General features: G+C 39.5%; 1 protein-coding gene across 1 annotated transcript in view; it reads left to right on the forward strand.

Annotated features, from left to right (window-relative positions):
* The window catches only part of LOC139728064 (uncharacterized), a 46819-nt gene extending 33141 nt beyond the window's left edge, over positions 1 to 13678 (forward strand). Inside the window, exons 29-45 of the mRNA XM_071639027.1 lie at positions 499 to 608; positions 880 to 1102; positions 1709 to 1911; positions 2468 to 2561; positions 3209 to 3336; positions 4371 to 4590; positions 5315 to 5461; positions 6130 to 6344; positions 6814 to 7006; positions 7716 to 7796; positions 8514 to 8566; positions 9635 to 9769; positions 10452 to 10588; positions 11196 to 11458; positions 12170 to 12247; positions 12591 to 12738; positions 13545 to 13678. Coding sequence (XP_071495128.1) covers positions 499 to 608; positions 880 to 1102; positions 1709 to 1911; positions 2468 to 2561; positions 3209 to 3336; positions 4371 to 4590; positions 5315 to 5461; positions 6130 to 6344; positions 6814 to 7006; positions 7716 to 7796; positions 8514 to 8566; positions 9635 to 9769; positions 10452 to 10588; positions 11196 to 11458; positions 12170 to 12247; positions 12591 to 12738; positions 13545 to 13678 — 2562 coding nt within the window. The remainder of the gene's footprint in view (positions 1 to 498; positions 609 to 879; positions 1103 to 1708; positions 1912 to 2467; positions 2562 to 3208; positions 3337 to 4370; positions 4591 to 5314; positions 5462 to 6129; positions 6345 to 6813; positions 7007 to 7715; positions 7797 to 8513; positions 8567 to 9634; positions 9770 to 10451; positions 10589 to 11195; positions 11459 to 12169; positions 12248 to 12590; positions 12739 to 13544) is intronic.
* Positions 13679 to 13824: the final 146 nt, after the last annotated feature.

The following is a 13824-nucleotide window of genomic DNA, read 5'->3' on the forward strand; positions in this document are numbered from 1 at the left end:
TATGGTGTATGAATTGGGTAAAGTCCATAATATTGCCTGCTTTTATTTTTGTTTGTAGACAACTTCAGGGAGTGTCATTTTGTCTGGCCTTACTGCCTTTCGGAGTGATGCCTTTGTAAACAGTTGTTATTCTGATATTTTATTCTTTCATCAAAGTTAAGTTACTCATCATACAAATGATGATCACTGAGTATCATAAACCACTTTGGCAAAAACTTTGTCTACCGTGATGCTTGAATGTGCAACTGTCTGGGATTTTTTGATACAAAATTTATGAACCACAAAAACATTGAAGTTATGCCCTTCTGTGTGATCATCATAGATTATAGCTTGTGTGATAGAGAGGATGTAATGTAGACACAAATTATCTTGAGGGTCATGATATGTAAGTCCTGTATGGGTCCCTGTGTCTTGTGTGTAAAGAGAAGCAAACCCTGTCGAATGCAAAAACAAGAACTGTTACGTAAAAGCTCTACCATGACATGCCTTTGCCTGCAGAGAGGTGAGATGCTACTAGCCCTGGAAGACTACCGGGAAGCCACCCGTCTCATGCCCAACATGACCAAGGCCATCATGAAGAGGGGTCTTTACCAGTTTGAGATGAACAAGTGAGTTAAAATCAGCAGCAGCAGGGGTTACTCCACTCTCGGTATTATTGTGTTATCATGTGCATGCAGTCTGCTCCAAACACTTATTGTATGTGATGATCATCAACTTTCCATAAGTTTTTTTATATCCATTAGTATAAGTTCCTTGAACATTTCCATAAGCTTTTCCTCTGAAATGCTATTGGCAGTCTGTTGATAAAGTAGAACATTTGAGTTTGTAGAATTTTGCTGACCGATGTGGGCATAATTACGATGTTATTATACATTGCAGGAACTGGATGGCGGCCATCAAAGATTTTACCGAACTCCTGGTGCAAGAGCCTAACAATGCCATAGGTCACACCTATCGAGGTCGGGCCTTCGCCAAGCAGGGTATGTACAAGGAGGCTGTGGCGGACCTCTCGGCTGCTGTGCATCTGGATCCGAACAACAATGTGGCTTTCTACCACAGGGGTTGCCTGCTTCGCAAGTCACACCCCAAGCAGTCTCTACAGGTACCACCCACAGCTAACTATTGTTAACTGGCAATTTACCAAGACCTTAACTACATATACCCAATTGCCATATTCACATATTCTTCCAATTGACACATAGTTTTAGTAGAGAATATTTAAAGGCGCATGTGGATTATGCTTGAGGCACAAATGGGCCTACCATCTAGTTTTTGCACCCTTCTCTTGCTTTGGTGATGGGAATAGATAAATCATAATGCTGGTGCTGAAATATTCAGTAAAATTTTGCTTCAAAATGTACAGTGTACTGAATGTAAACAGTGTTCACACCAGCTCACAACTGTCCTAGCACATTAAGGGTACAAAATGTCTCCTGACTAATCACCATCATTTTCCTGCAACAGGGCCAAAGAGTAGAAATTATACCTCATTATTTTCTTGTCAGGTTTTGCAAACTTCCTGTGCTTTTTAGGCTTGTTGCCCACTTACTTAACTTTTATGCTGAGGTAAATCAACATGACAGGAAAAAAAAATGATGATAATTTCTTGTCTACATGGAGCAGACTAACCCCAATGTATACCCTCCATCATCACACTATAACATCTTTTAAATGCAATCATGCCGTCATTTTCTCGTTCTTTGCCCAGGATCTGAGCATCTCAATCATGCTGAACGACAGCTACGATAACGTGATGGCTTTCTTCCACCGCGGCATCCTGTACATGGACATGGGCCGACACGAAGACGCCATCACGGACTTCGACAGCGTGCTCAAGCTGGACCGAACCATCGCAGCCGCCCACGTCAATCTGGGACTCATCTACATGATGGACAAGGACAACTATCACAAGTATGTCAGGTGTCCTCTGTGGGGGAAAGTCTTGGCAGAAAAGATGCGAAATATCAATACTCCCGCTTTCTCAGTGAATTCCTAGATTTTTTAGATCCAGAGAGACATGAAATTCTGAGAGGCAGTGCCGCAAAAGGTCTTTTTGATCTTTGAAGTTGATATTAACTGCCGGTAGTTTTTATTATGAATTATCATATTTCTTTTATTAGTTCTTATCATCCACTATTTCCATCCTGTAAAAACATGAAAGCCCCCCCAAATTTGCCTCCATCCTCAATAAACACAGTTTGTAATTTCTGTTTCCCTTATGTTTTGATTGCTTTTCATTTATCTGCCAATCCTGAATTATCAGGGTTTTTTTTTTATTTATGCAGAAACTTAATTTTATAGGAGTGTTTATATGCGACAAATAGATCAACCCAGCCAATCATTATCGTAGCAGATGATATATAGTTGTCGTCTTAATAGGGATTATGCCATCAAAATCTTTGTCCTTTTGTAATGTGTACATTACATACAGTAATATCTGACTTCCATACTTTGTCTGTGCCTGCAGAGCTATCCAGAAGTTCACTAACGCAGTGAAAGTGGATCCAACCTACGTCAGAGCTTTTGTGTGCCGAGGAGAAGCACATCATAAGATCCATGATGTAAGTTTTTAAAATTCTGTTTTTTGACACAATTAATTATTCAGTGTGCTGTTGATTTCTTTTGTAGCATGTCCTCTATGGTGTAGTGGATTTGGCTGTGGATTCTCACTTCAATAGAAGGAGCTGGATTCAAATCATTTCCTGTACTAAAATCCTTGCACAAGATGTTTTTCCCCCTATTGGTCCGTCTTCACTTTGGTGTAAATTGGGTTTCTGATAATACTGGTGTAATAGTGACATAGTCCTGTTTGAGAACAGAGCTAACACTGCAAAGGCAACCCTTGGTCAATAAACCGTTATACAATGTACTGTGATCGTCTATATGTGATCATAGTGCATTGTACTGAATGTGATAAGACTACATTGTGTACCGTAAATAAAAAAGAGATAGATGACCATTGATCTTGCATTTGTTGATGAAAACTTTTGTCTGAGGATCTCTCCAAATAATTATATGACAACCTGGCTCCCTGTCATTAACCCTCGGCATTCCAGGATAAACGTACCAACATTCGATGGTTTATGGGTTATAATGCTATGAAGGGTCTGTTTTTGCCCTTAGTTTGGATTGTTGGTGTCCTTGCAGATCTGAAATGATTGGAAGTGATTGATTCTAAAAATTTGTGTGAAATTGTTGATATTCACAGCTGAAGAACGCCCTCAAGGATTTCACCAGAGCCATCCACCTGAGGCCAGACCAGCAGCACTACTACATGCTTCGTGGACAGATCCTCCTCAAGATGAACAACCTGGAACTTGCCAGCTTCTGTGTTCGGTTAGCTATCAAATTACTTGTATTCACATGAATGTTACCATCTTTATCATCGTCATCTTGATATTTTTTTTTTTTGATTTCTTAATTATCTAATATTATTTGGGGGGCTTGGGGAGGATAGCTAATACCTTCCTTGTTAAAATTGTATTTGTTCTTCTTGTTGTTTTATATCTTTGGCAAAATCTGTCATTCTGTTATTTCACTTGTTTTTCAGATGACATTTGTGATGACTTGTGCAAATTCTGCCTGAGTGATGATTTATCACTATGTGCCTTCGTATTATAGAAAGAAACAAGCAAGGTGTTATGATATGGAACATTGTAAGCCATTTTCATTACCAACAGCTATTGATATGAGTGTCTGGTAGTGAAATGTAACAAGTGTGTGTAATGGTCAGCAAAAATTTGTTCTGTATGGTCTTTGTTCCTTGTAGGTTCAGTCTTGCAGACAAGGCCACATGATATGTTATTGGCCTACATAATGCAGCTGCTCACAACATTGATTTAATTATGACAGTCTTTGGGTATATGCTCATTAATTTCCTTGTACATGTGGCCACCAAAGTTACATATACAATTCTGTGATGTGGTGTAAATGTGAATTTAGGGCAATTTTGTACGAGTTATTTGATTTCATGAATGGATCATATTCATATTGGATCTAAATGGTTCTGGGCCCTGTTTTATGAAGAGTTATAATTGGTTATATAGTTGATTTCTATTGTAAGTCTATGCCAGCCTGTGTGGTAAGGAAATTTATAAATGATTATATCTTTTGATAAAACCGGGCCCTGTACTTGATAACCTAATTGGCTGTAAGATAAGTTAACACTATTCAAAAAATATTGTGAAATTGAATCATATAAAGATCAATCATTTCATTTATCAAATAAAACAACAACAATTGAATATACGAGCATTCTCTCACCAAATTAGAATGAACAGAAACCTGGAAAAGGCATCATCATTCTCCCATCTTATCCATATTGGTGTTTACTCTCGGTTTTTACTCTCTTTTCTGCTTTATCTTAAAAGACATGCAGCCGAGTTGGCCCATGGGCTGGGCTCCTCACCCACTCAGCAGGCGGCTGTTCAGAGCTTCCTGCACAACTATGGCCGGGCCATCGACGTCCTGTCCAGCACGGCCAAAGTCAGTCCCTCCGCCCCGCTATACATCCTCCTTGGCAAGACGGAAATCAAGGCCAAGAAGTACCGGGAGGCTGTGGAGAGTCTGGAGAAGGCCCTTGGATTCATGGTAGGCTGCCATGTGGTGCTGTGGAAAAGTGGCTGTAACTAGTCATAAGAGAAAAAAGTAATAGGTTCAATCCACAGTAGATGACATGCAATTCATGGTAAACTGCCATATGGTGCTGTGGTAAAGTGGCTCTAACCTTGTCAAAAGAAAGAACAGTCAAAGGTTCAATCCCCAGTAGATGACAGGCAATTCATGGTAAGTTGCCATGTGGTGCTGTGGTAAAGTGCCTCTAACTTGTCACAAGAGTGAGAAAAAAGGTCATACTACGTAGGTTTAATTCCCAGTAGATGACAACCATACTTTTGCTTCTTCATAAAGACCAGCAAGTGAATTTTCATCGTCAGAGCATGCAACTATTTAAAACTGTAGAGTTGAAATAGATAAAACTTAGCATTTTAGTATTGATTTATTACCGTGTTGGATGCCATTTTGAAGATGACTTAATGATTTCTGAACATTGTTTTGTGTTCGTTGAGAATGATACTTGCTGCCTATCATTGTCTGAATAATGACATTTTTTTTTTTTTGTGGGTGAGGAAACTTAGTATGAAGTATTGTATGTTCCTTGACAAAAGGCATGGATTGCCAACTTCTGCATTTTGAAGAGAGAGTGTGTACTTACATTCTAAGTAACAGGTATATGCTACATGTAGTTGATACTTCTGTATCTCTTTAACTTTGTAAAATGGACGAATGATTTCATATCTTCACTGCCATTTTCCAGAAACCCTGGCAAGAACGTCAGACGTGGCCGATGGAGGCGGCAGAGGTCTACTACCTGATAGGAATGTGTCACATGGAGATTCCAAACATACTCAAGGCCTACGAGGCCTTCAACAGTGCTATCAAGATCAACCAAGATTACCCAGAGGTAAGGCAAACCTCGACATGAGTAACTCACCAAGATACCTGAATTGCTCAATAAAGCTAGTTCTCATGAGCTGATATCCTGAAGTATCAGACCGTGTAATTTACAGCTGATGTTGCTGGAGGAAAGAGGCTCGTGTGAAATTACCTGCAAGGTTTAAGAACCATTGCTTCTCTCCTGCCTTAACTGTGGAATATCTGATAGTTGACTCCTTACTTAATTTCTGTACAAAAAAGTACAATATGTCATTACTTCCTGCAGTACGAAAATGATTTGTTTGATTTGCAGTGTTGGATCAGGGGGCATTTCATGAAGCATTTTGTCCAACAATTTGTCAGACAAATTTGCTTTCAGCCAGTCAGATGCAAGGATTTCTGTAGCTTGTAACTGTTTGTCAGAAAAAAAAAATCTTACAAAGTGCTTCATGAAATACCCCCCCAGGACTTTCCGGTGTGTGAGAGAGTCGCAACTCATGCACGTAAAAGATCCCACTTCATTCATTCATCACAAAGAGCAGGGTGTTTAACCCGGTGAAGTGGTCCCGCCTCACATGCAGTTGGACCCCATGGAAGTCCAGCTTAGTGTAATTGAATATGGGCTATCCAGCCATCTTCTCAGATGGAAAATGAACAAACAAACAAACTTTCTTCTTGTGTGTATTCTCTTTACAGGCCTACTACCAGAGAGGTCTGACAAGGACCAGGCTCCATCAAGCCAAGGGTATTCTGGATTTTAACCGAGCCCTGGCCCTGAATCCCAAACTCTTCCAGGCCTACCTGAGTAGAGCTGCATACTATGGCCAGCGAGGGAGGTACTCTAAGGGCATTTACAACTGTAACCAGGCCATCCGCCTGCAACCAAACAGTGTCAGGGCCTACCTCTATAGGTATGTGCATCATGAATTTGGGGATATCTTATTACAAATATGCATACTGATGGGGCTACCCTGTTGAAAGAAGACTGAATCAAATGAAAATGAAAATAAATAATTGCATTCATATTTCCTCCTTTGTTTGTGTATATTTCTCTTAATTGAGACATTGCTTATTCATTGATGATTTTAAACCTGCCCATTTGAAAAAAACAAACTTAACAAAGGGTGTGATAAAACACTTTCCAATATATTCAGTGTTACAAGCTATATACATGTATACCTTGTTGTATGGTTATTTCTATGTGATCAATGATGGCAATGTTATGTAATGATTTGATCATGGAGGACATCTACTCCAGATCAGCATCTGCACTTTCCTAAACATGCACATCAAGCGATAGACCACAAGCCGATTGCTATCAAATCTTTGTCGCTATAACCTTGATATGTAAGTTGTTAGTGCATCTGTTGTACATGACAGAGGTGCCCTGAAGTACTACATCAAGGCCTTTGACCTGGCCATCAAGGACTTGTGCCAGGCCATTGAGCTGGACACCACCTGCTCTCTGGCCTACTTCAACCGGGCAGTCTGCTACCACACCGTGGGTGACTACCAGAAGGCGCAGAGGGACTACGGGATTGTCCTCATGCTGGGGGAGGAGAATTCTCTCAAGGTGAGCGCTTTCACCTCTTCCTTTCTTCGCGATTCTGCTCTAGATCTGCATTTTACTGGCATTCAGGGTATCGTTTCATGAAAGTTGTCAGCGCTGACAAGTTGTCAGTCTCTGACAATCACCATAATGGTAACAGTCAGTGACCAGAGCATCTCAGCCAATCAAAACCAAGGATTTTGCTAAAATTGTCAGTGCTGACAACTTGTCAGCGCTGACTAGATTGATGAAACACCCCCCAGATGTGCTTCATCAAAATATACAAATTGACTACAATCTAGGCACACATATCATGATTTCTTATTTCCAAAGAGCTTATATCAACACTTCTTATCTGTCTGTTATCCAGAGCTTCTTTAGGTGTTCTGTTGCATAGTTGGGAATTGTGTAAGAAATTATCAGTTATATTGTGTGTCATTCTTGTCTCGTCTTTTGAGATGGTTGTGTTGCAACCCTTTCTTTTTTGCAAAATGTCTCTGCTTATATTCATAGTATTTTCATTTGCAACAAATCAGGCAGAAGAATTAACATATTGCATCATACTATTCACCATTTTATAATTTGACATGTATGTATTTAGATTTACTCTTTAATTGAAGTTATAAAACCAGGATGAAATCCAAAAGTTCATTATTATTTGAATGATTGACTCACAATGGATGAATGCCTTTACCAGCAATTAATTTTCTGATTCCTTGCATAATTCTTGTAGGTGTTGATCAACAGAGGACTCATGTACTTTGCCCAGAAGGACTACAAGAATGCCAGAGATGACTTTGCGCAGGCTGTGGAGGTATGTAGCATTGAATGATTCCAATTTTTACCGTTGCCAAGGGAGGAGGAGGTCCCCCTAGCAGAAACTAGAGCATGCACTTTAGTCCATGTTCTAGTTTCTGCTAGGGTGAGGCGTGCCGCGCAGCTGGAAGTTAATGACAAAACAAAAGGCTTCTATTGGAAATTTGGGCAACTTTCAGTATGCATGCATATGGGTTGAAATCACTGATTTCTATGGAAGAACAAGATCAGTTGTGGAAATGAGTTGCTTGGCTGAGGTCTACACTCTCAGAGTGCTTCTCTATAGTTATGCATGTTTCTAGCCTCATACATACAAATCTTCAGCAGCTAATCCTGTCCTAATAGGGCATTATGTGATTATAAGATGAATACCCACAATACTCGTGTGGTTGCCTTGTAGCTATTTATATAGTGACTGTCTTGTAAATTTGTTTGTGGATCCATTGTTTGTACCTTTCTCCCTTCCTTTATTGTGGAAAGTGCTGTGCTGTGCTGTCACAAAATCTATTGAGCATTGTAGACACATAAAATCATTGTCATCCAAAAGGAACCTGTTGTGCTCCTCATAAAGCATGCCCCAACTTGAGATACATGTTTAGAATTTCGATATTGTAATTAAACTTTAAATCTTTGCATAATGTGCAACCCTGTTTCCATTTCATTCTTACATTATTGAGCCATCTTGGTTGATTTTTGCATCATTGTGAACATACAGGTCAGTCCAAGGGACCCCAAGATCAGACACACACTTGGACTATGTTGCCATAAGTGAGTAATAGGAACTTGCTGAGATTGTGTACATGTGTGTAGAGCATCTGAGAGATGATCATGAACCAAAGCCATAATAGTCTGAATATACAGAAAAGAGAGTGTGTTCGGTTGATTACTGAATATTATGCAATTACACACTGTTGTGAAACTTCTTGAAAGATACTGGTGTAGTAAAGAGACATGACACTTTTTTGTCATAATACATCATGTGCTATACTCAATGCAGATTCTCTTACAGGAAGAAGGCATAGTTTGGATACTGGTGATTGCTAGGCAATCTGACTTTCTCATTCTGTTTTATGAGTGTTCAAAGAGATAGAATGTGACTCCGACATCGAAAGACATTGAGATATGGAGAACATCACATTTGTGGAAGGACGGTATCAGAAACCAAGAAATAAAGGGTACAAAGGCATGTTCTAGGACACTAATTAGGATCATTAAAGGGATCGTACAGTTTTGGTTGAGACCTAATTTCAGGTTTCTAACATTTTTTTTTGTGAGATAATGAGAAACCTCTTATGAAATATGAAAGAGCATGTAATTCTATGAGGAATTCAACGTTTATTTGATGAAAATTGGTTTGGAAATGGCTGAGATATCCAAAAAAGAGCAATTCTGATAAAGTGTGGGACCCACACTTTATTACGATCGCTTTGTTTTACTTTGTTTTTGGATGTTTCATTCATTGCACACCCGATTTTCATCAAATAAACTTTGAATTCCTCTTAAAATGGTATGCTCTGTAGTATATCATAAGTGTTTTCTTGGTATCTCGCAAAGAGTTATAAGCCCAATTCTCATCTCCACCAATACTGTACTATCCCTTTAAAGTCAAGAATATTATTCAGAGGAGGTGGAGATGGATGTGAGTGACTGCAGGTATAAAGGATAGAATAATGAAATATTCATATTGTTTAACCTTCAGAAGGAGTCATGCCCAAAGATATGATAATACACAGATAATATAAAAAAGCTATGGTGACTCTTGAAGGTCCATCTTCATCAAGAATTTGGATGGTTTATACAAATTTCTTTGTTTGTATTTTGATTTTCAATTTCTAGACTCAATCGTCTAGAGGATGCAGTGGCGATATACAGTAGTGCACTGGAGGTCAACCCATTCTTCATCGATGCCTACCTTGGGAGGGGTAATGCCTTCATGGATTATGGCCACAGGGAAACAACTCTTCTGGCAAGGTATGTGGCTAGGATCTTGGGGTTTCCCCATCCTTCACAACCAGATTTTTATGTTTTACATAGTACCAAAAATATTGGTTGCATATTTACAGTTGGACATGCTTCGAGGGAATCATCATATTGTACAAATGTTATGTTAATGAGGGCAAAGTTCTTGGACCTGTCCCTTTAATAGAAACACGACCAAGATTACTGTTGTATCGGAGAGTCATCATCTTCTTACTGTGTTACACATCATCACAGCTTAAAGTTGCTTGGGCAAAATTTATGGTCATTGCAATGTAAGTGGAGAAGTGGAAATTTCAAAGGCTCTGTTAGTATGTAGAAATATTGCCCTCTTTCCAGTATCAAAGAATGCTCAGACACTATGAAATGCAATTTGTTTTTTCATATCACTTTTTTTTTTTCGTTATCAGTGCCCTGACAGGGTATGTTCTTGTAGCCACAATATTGTTATTTGAGGGTCAATATTCAGTATTTCGTCTATATTATGCATGTTACCATAAAAAACAAATTTGCGATGGAATTCATGTTATTTGAAATTAAGGTCACAGTCTGTCGAGTGAGTAAATGTCTTATTTGCTGTGAAATTCATGTTGTGTGAGATAATGCTCACTGTCTATTGAGTGAGTAAATGTCCTATTTCCAATCATGTTTTCAACTCTCACATTATCCCTTTCAGGAGAGACTACCAGAGAGCCTTGCTCTTGGAGCCGGAGTGCCTGGTGGCCAGAGTCAATCTTGCCTACAACATGCAGATCAGTGGCCAGTACAAACTAGCGTGGAACCTCTTCTCTGCCTGCCTGCAGCTCAACCCTGGTGAGTGTAAGAACCTTAAGATAGGTTATGTCACCATTCCCATGCATGGAATCTGCTCCAATCTTGAGTGCCTCTAAGAATTTTTCACCACTGTAGCGTAGGAGTGAATTTTCTGCCATACGCTCTCAGTTATGCACCCCTGTAACACTTACTATCCGTCCAGCTCTCAAATGTGTCTCCATACAATGAAAGCCGAGGCTTGCATTAGGATGCAAGCTTTCAAAATATACATATTTTAAGTTCTTATGCAGAAACCTGAAATCCTCATAAGCCATCCATAATTCACAAATGCAATATGAATAGGTTAATTGTTTTAGTGTATCAAGCATATGTGCTAACTGACCTCAACTTCTAATCCCCTATTATTATTTACGAATTTTAAAACATGCGAAAATATTTACCCTGATCCCGACATGAATGTGACATGCATGCATACATTTCTTAGTTTATTACTACGCTCTACAATCGCAAATTTAACCACTCACGAAATTGTCGGGAAATCTTGATTCATGAGAAATTAGACTTGCTAAATATATGGCGTATACAGTATAAGGATATTATGAACAGTCCATTAGGTTATAGAAACTATCACCTTCTCATCTTTTAGAATACCGTCCGGCCCTGGAAGGGCGAGCCATGGTGTCGCTACAGATGAGCGACCCCTATGCAGCCCTGCTGGACATGAACACCGCCCTCCGCATCGCCAAGACTGCGGAGCTCTTTGTGAATCGGGGTGTGGTCAACCAGTTCCTACAGGACCACGAGAGTGCCATGACCGACTACCAGGCGGCCATCCGAAAGGACCCCAAATACGCCCTGGCCTTCTTCAATGCCGCCAACCTCTACTTCAGCAATCGACAGTTCATTCAGGTACTCACTGTGTGGGACTTACATAATGTATGACTCCCCTGTCTTACTGTAGTGGCTTCATCCATCTTTACTGTATTTCACCTCTCACTATCACTGATGGTACTTGATAAAAGTTACCAGAACCTCTGAAGCATGATCATACAAGCAAAAACACAAGATCCAAAAACCTCACGGCACTTTGTTGGACAAGCTTCTCTGGTTCAGCACTTCCCTTAAATGAGCACTGAGTTAAGTATCAAAAAAAAAAAAAAAAAAATCAAAATCTCGGAACAAACCTCTATATCTTCTGTATACTATTTGGTAATTTTGTAGTTAGATATTATGTAATATCTCATCTTGTGAATATATTTTGCATAGTTGCACAAATGCTGAAAATATAGCTTGTTGATTTTAGCATTTAGTTCACAACTAAGGAACTATGAGAAGCATTTGTCATTTATGCCTGACTCTGAAAATAGGCCAACATGTGTGGATTAACAGAAGTTATAATATGACCTTGAGTGTTTGTGGTAATTTGATATTCATAAATTCATGATATGTTGACTTTAGTATCTAGAATTTGCTTGATTTTCAAATTTTGAGTCATACTCAAGTGGCTGCAGATGTAGAGATGTATTATTTACAAACACATTCTGTACAGACAAAGTGATATACAGTAAGGATTGCTTGCCACATCTAAGCTTCTGTAACTATGTCCTTTAATTTGTACAGGCACTCCAGTTTTATGACAAGACGCTGGAACTGAATCCGTCAGATGAATCAGCACTTCTCAACAGAGCCATCACAAAGGTATGTGTTGAATCACACCATTACACCAATGTGCTTCATCCAATCACAAATTTAGCGTGTGTATCATATTCTCCGTGGAGGATTTTATCAATAGAGAAAGTAAAATGTTTTGCTAAAGTATTCATTTTGCAACCGATTTATATTTAAATCTGGGCAGCGTTTTGTAAGTCAATTTGAGTATTGTATATATCTGTGCTTGAAGTGTGTGTTTATCCATGTGATCGTATGATTTATTAGGCTTTAGTCATTATGGCCTGCCTCTGTTGCCAGGTTTGCCCTCTACCATATGCTTCCCTATCTTTAATCTCTCCCCCTCCCTTTCACTGCCAACTCATCATCCCAGGTGCTGATGAGGGATGCGAGGGGAGCTCTGGAGGACTTCTTTGAAGCGGTCAAGCTGAGTCCATTCTCTGCTCACCTGTACTTCAATCGAGGCAACCTCTACACATCTCTCAAACGCTACCAGCTTGCTGAGAATGACTACTCGGAAGGTATGCCATCTGTCTTCACATGTCCATGTGCTGAGTGATCTTAACCCGCCGAGGACGGACTGATTTTGCTACAACATAAATTTCCCTTAGACCCCGGCCTGAGTATACTCAGGTCTCGTCCTCGACGGGTTAAAGGGATGATGTAGTTCTGGTTTAGATGGGGATTCAGGTTTAAACTTTTTGTGAGATAACAACAATTACAGTTAAATTGAGTCACACTTTTTATTTGGACTACTTTGTTTTACTTTGTTTTTGGATATCTCAGACATTTCAAAAGGAATTTTCTTTAAATAAACTTTCAGTTGCTCTCAGAATCATACACTCTTAATTAGTTCATAAAAGCTATTTCAAATTTAGAGTCGTATTCATATCTTTGCATTCCTTTAAATATGTTCCTATTTGTTTATGTTTTAGTTTCTGATTTTGTTATCTCTGAAACTCTTGAGTCTGAGGGACAGCTATTGTAGTCCATCATCATTGTGAGTGGGTCATGTATTTCTAAGAGGAAGGATGTAGTTAATTGTGTTTGAGGGTTATTAGTGCACGTTTTTGAAAGCTGTTGAATATTGGAAATCCCTGTTACGACACAAACTGCCGAATAACATTTTCTGTACTGGTATTCTCTTTCTTGAAAATTTGACACTGATGGGGAAGTTCAAGTATCAGGAGAGCAGATCTCGACACTGTTGACTTTAATCAATCCCGCTACTGCAAATCAAGTTCCAAACTGGGTCTAGATTTGTGTGAAGTTCATATGTTTATGTTAACATTTGTGTACTGTCGTTTCCATTGCTCCATATCGCCAGCCCTAAATCTACAACCAGACGACCCCTTGGTCTACAAGCGACGGGCGGAGGTGCGGGGCAAGTTGGGCAAGAGGGGAGAAGCCATCCAGGACTACAAGAGAGCCATCGAGATCCAGAGCAAGAAGCACTTTTGACTTTACCACCATTCCACCTCACCTCACCTCTCTGCAATCAGTGCAGCAACACTCGTACTACCTAGAGCAACCAAAGCAGAAAGATTACTGGACACACTAAGATAATTTGCAACAGAGCTGGAGTTGCAACATCATTAATGGTAGTG

The sequence above is a fragment of the Diadema antillarum genome, unplaced genomic scaffold (genome assembly GCF_040938485.1).
Source record: "Diadema antillarum isolate AM-2024a unplaced genomic scaffold, OU_Dant_1.0 seq00000163_RagTag, whole genome shotgun sequence".
NCBI classification, from domain to species: domain Eukaryota; kingdom Metazoa; phylum Echinodermata; class Echinoidea; order Diadematoida; family Diadematidae; genus Diadema; species Diadema antillarum.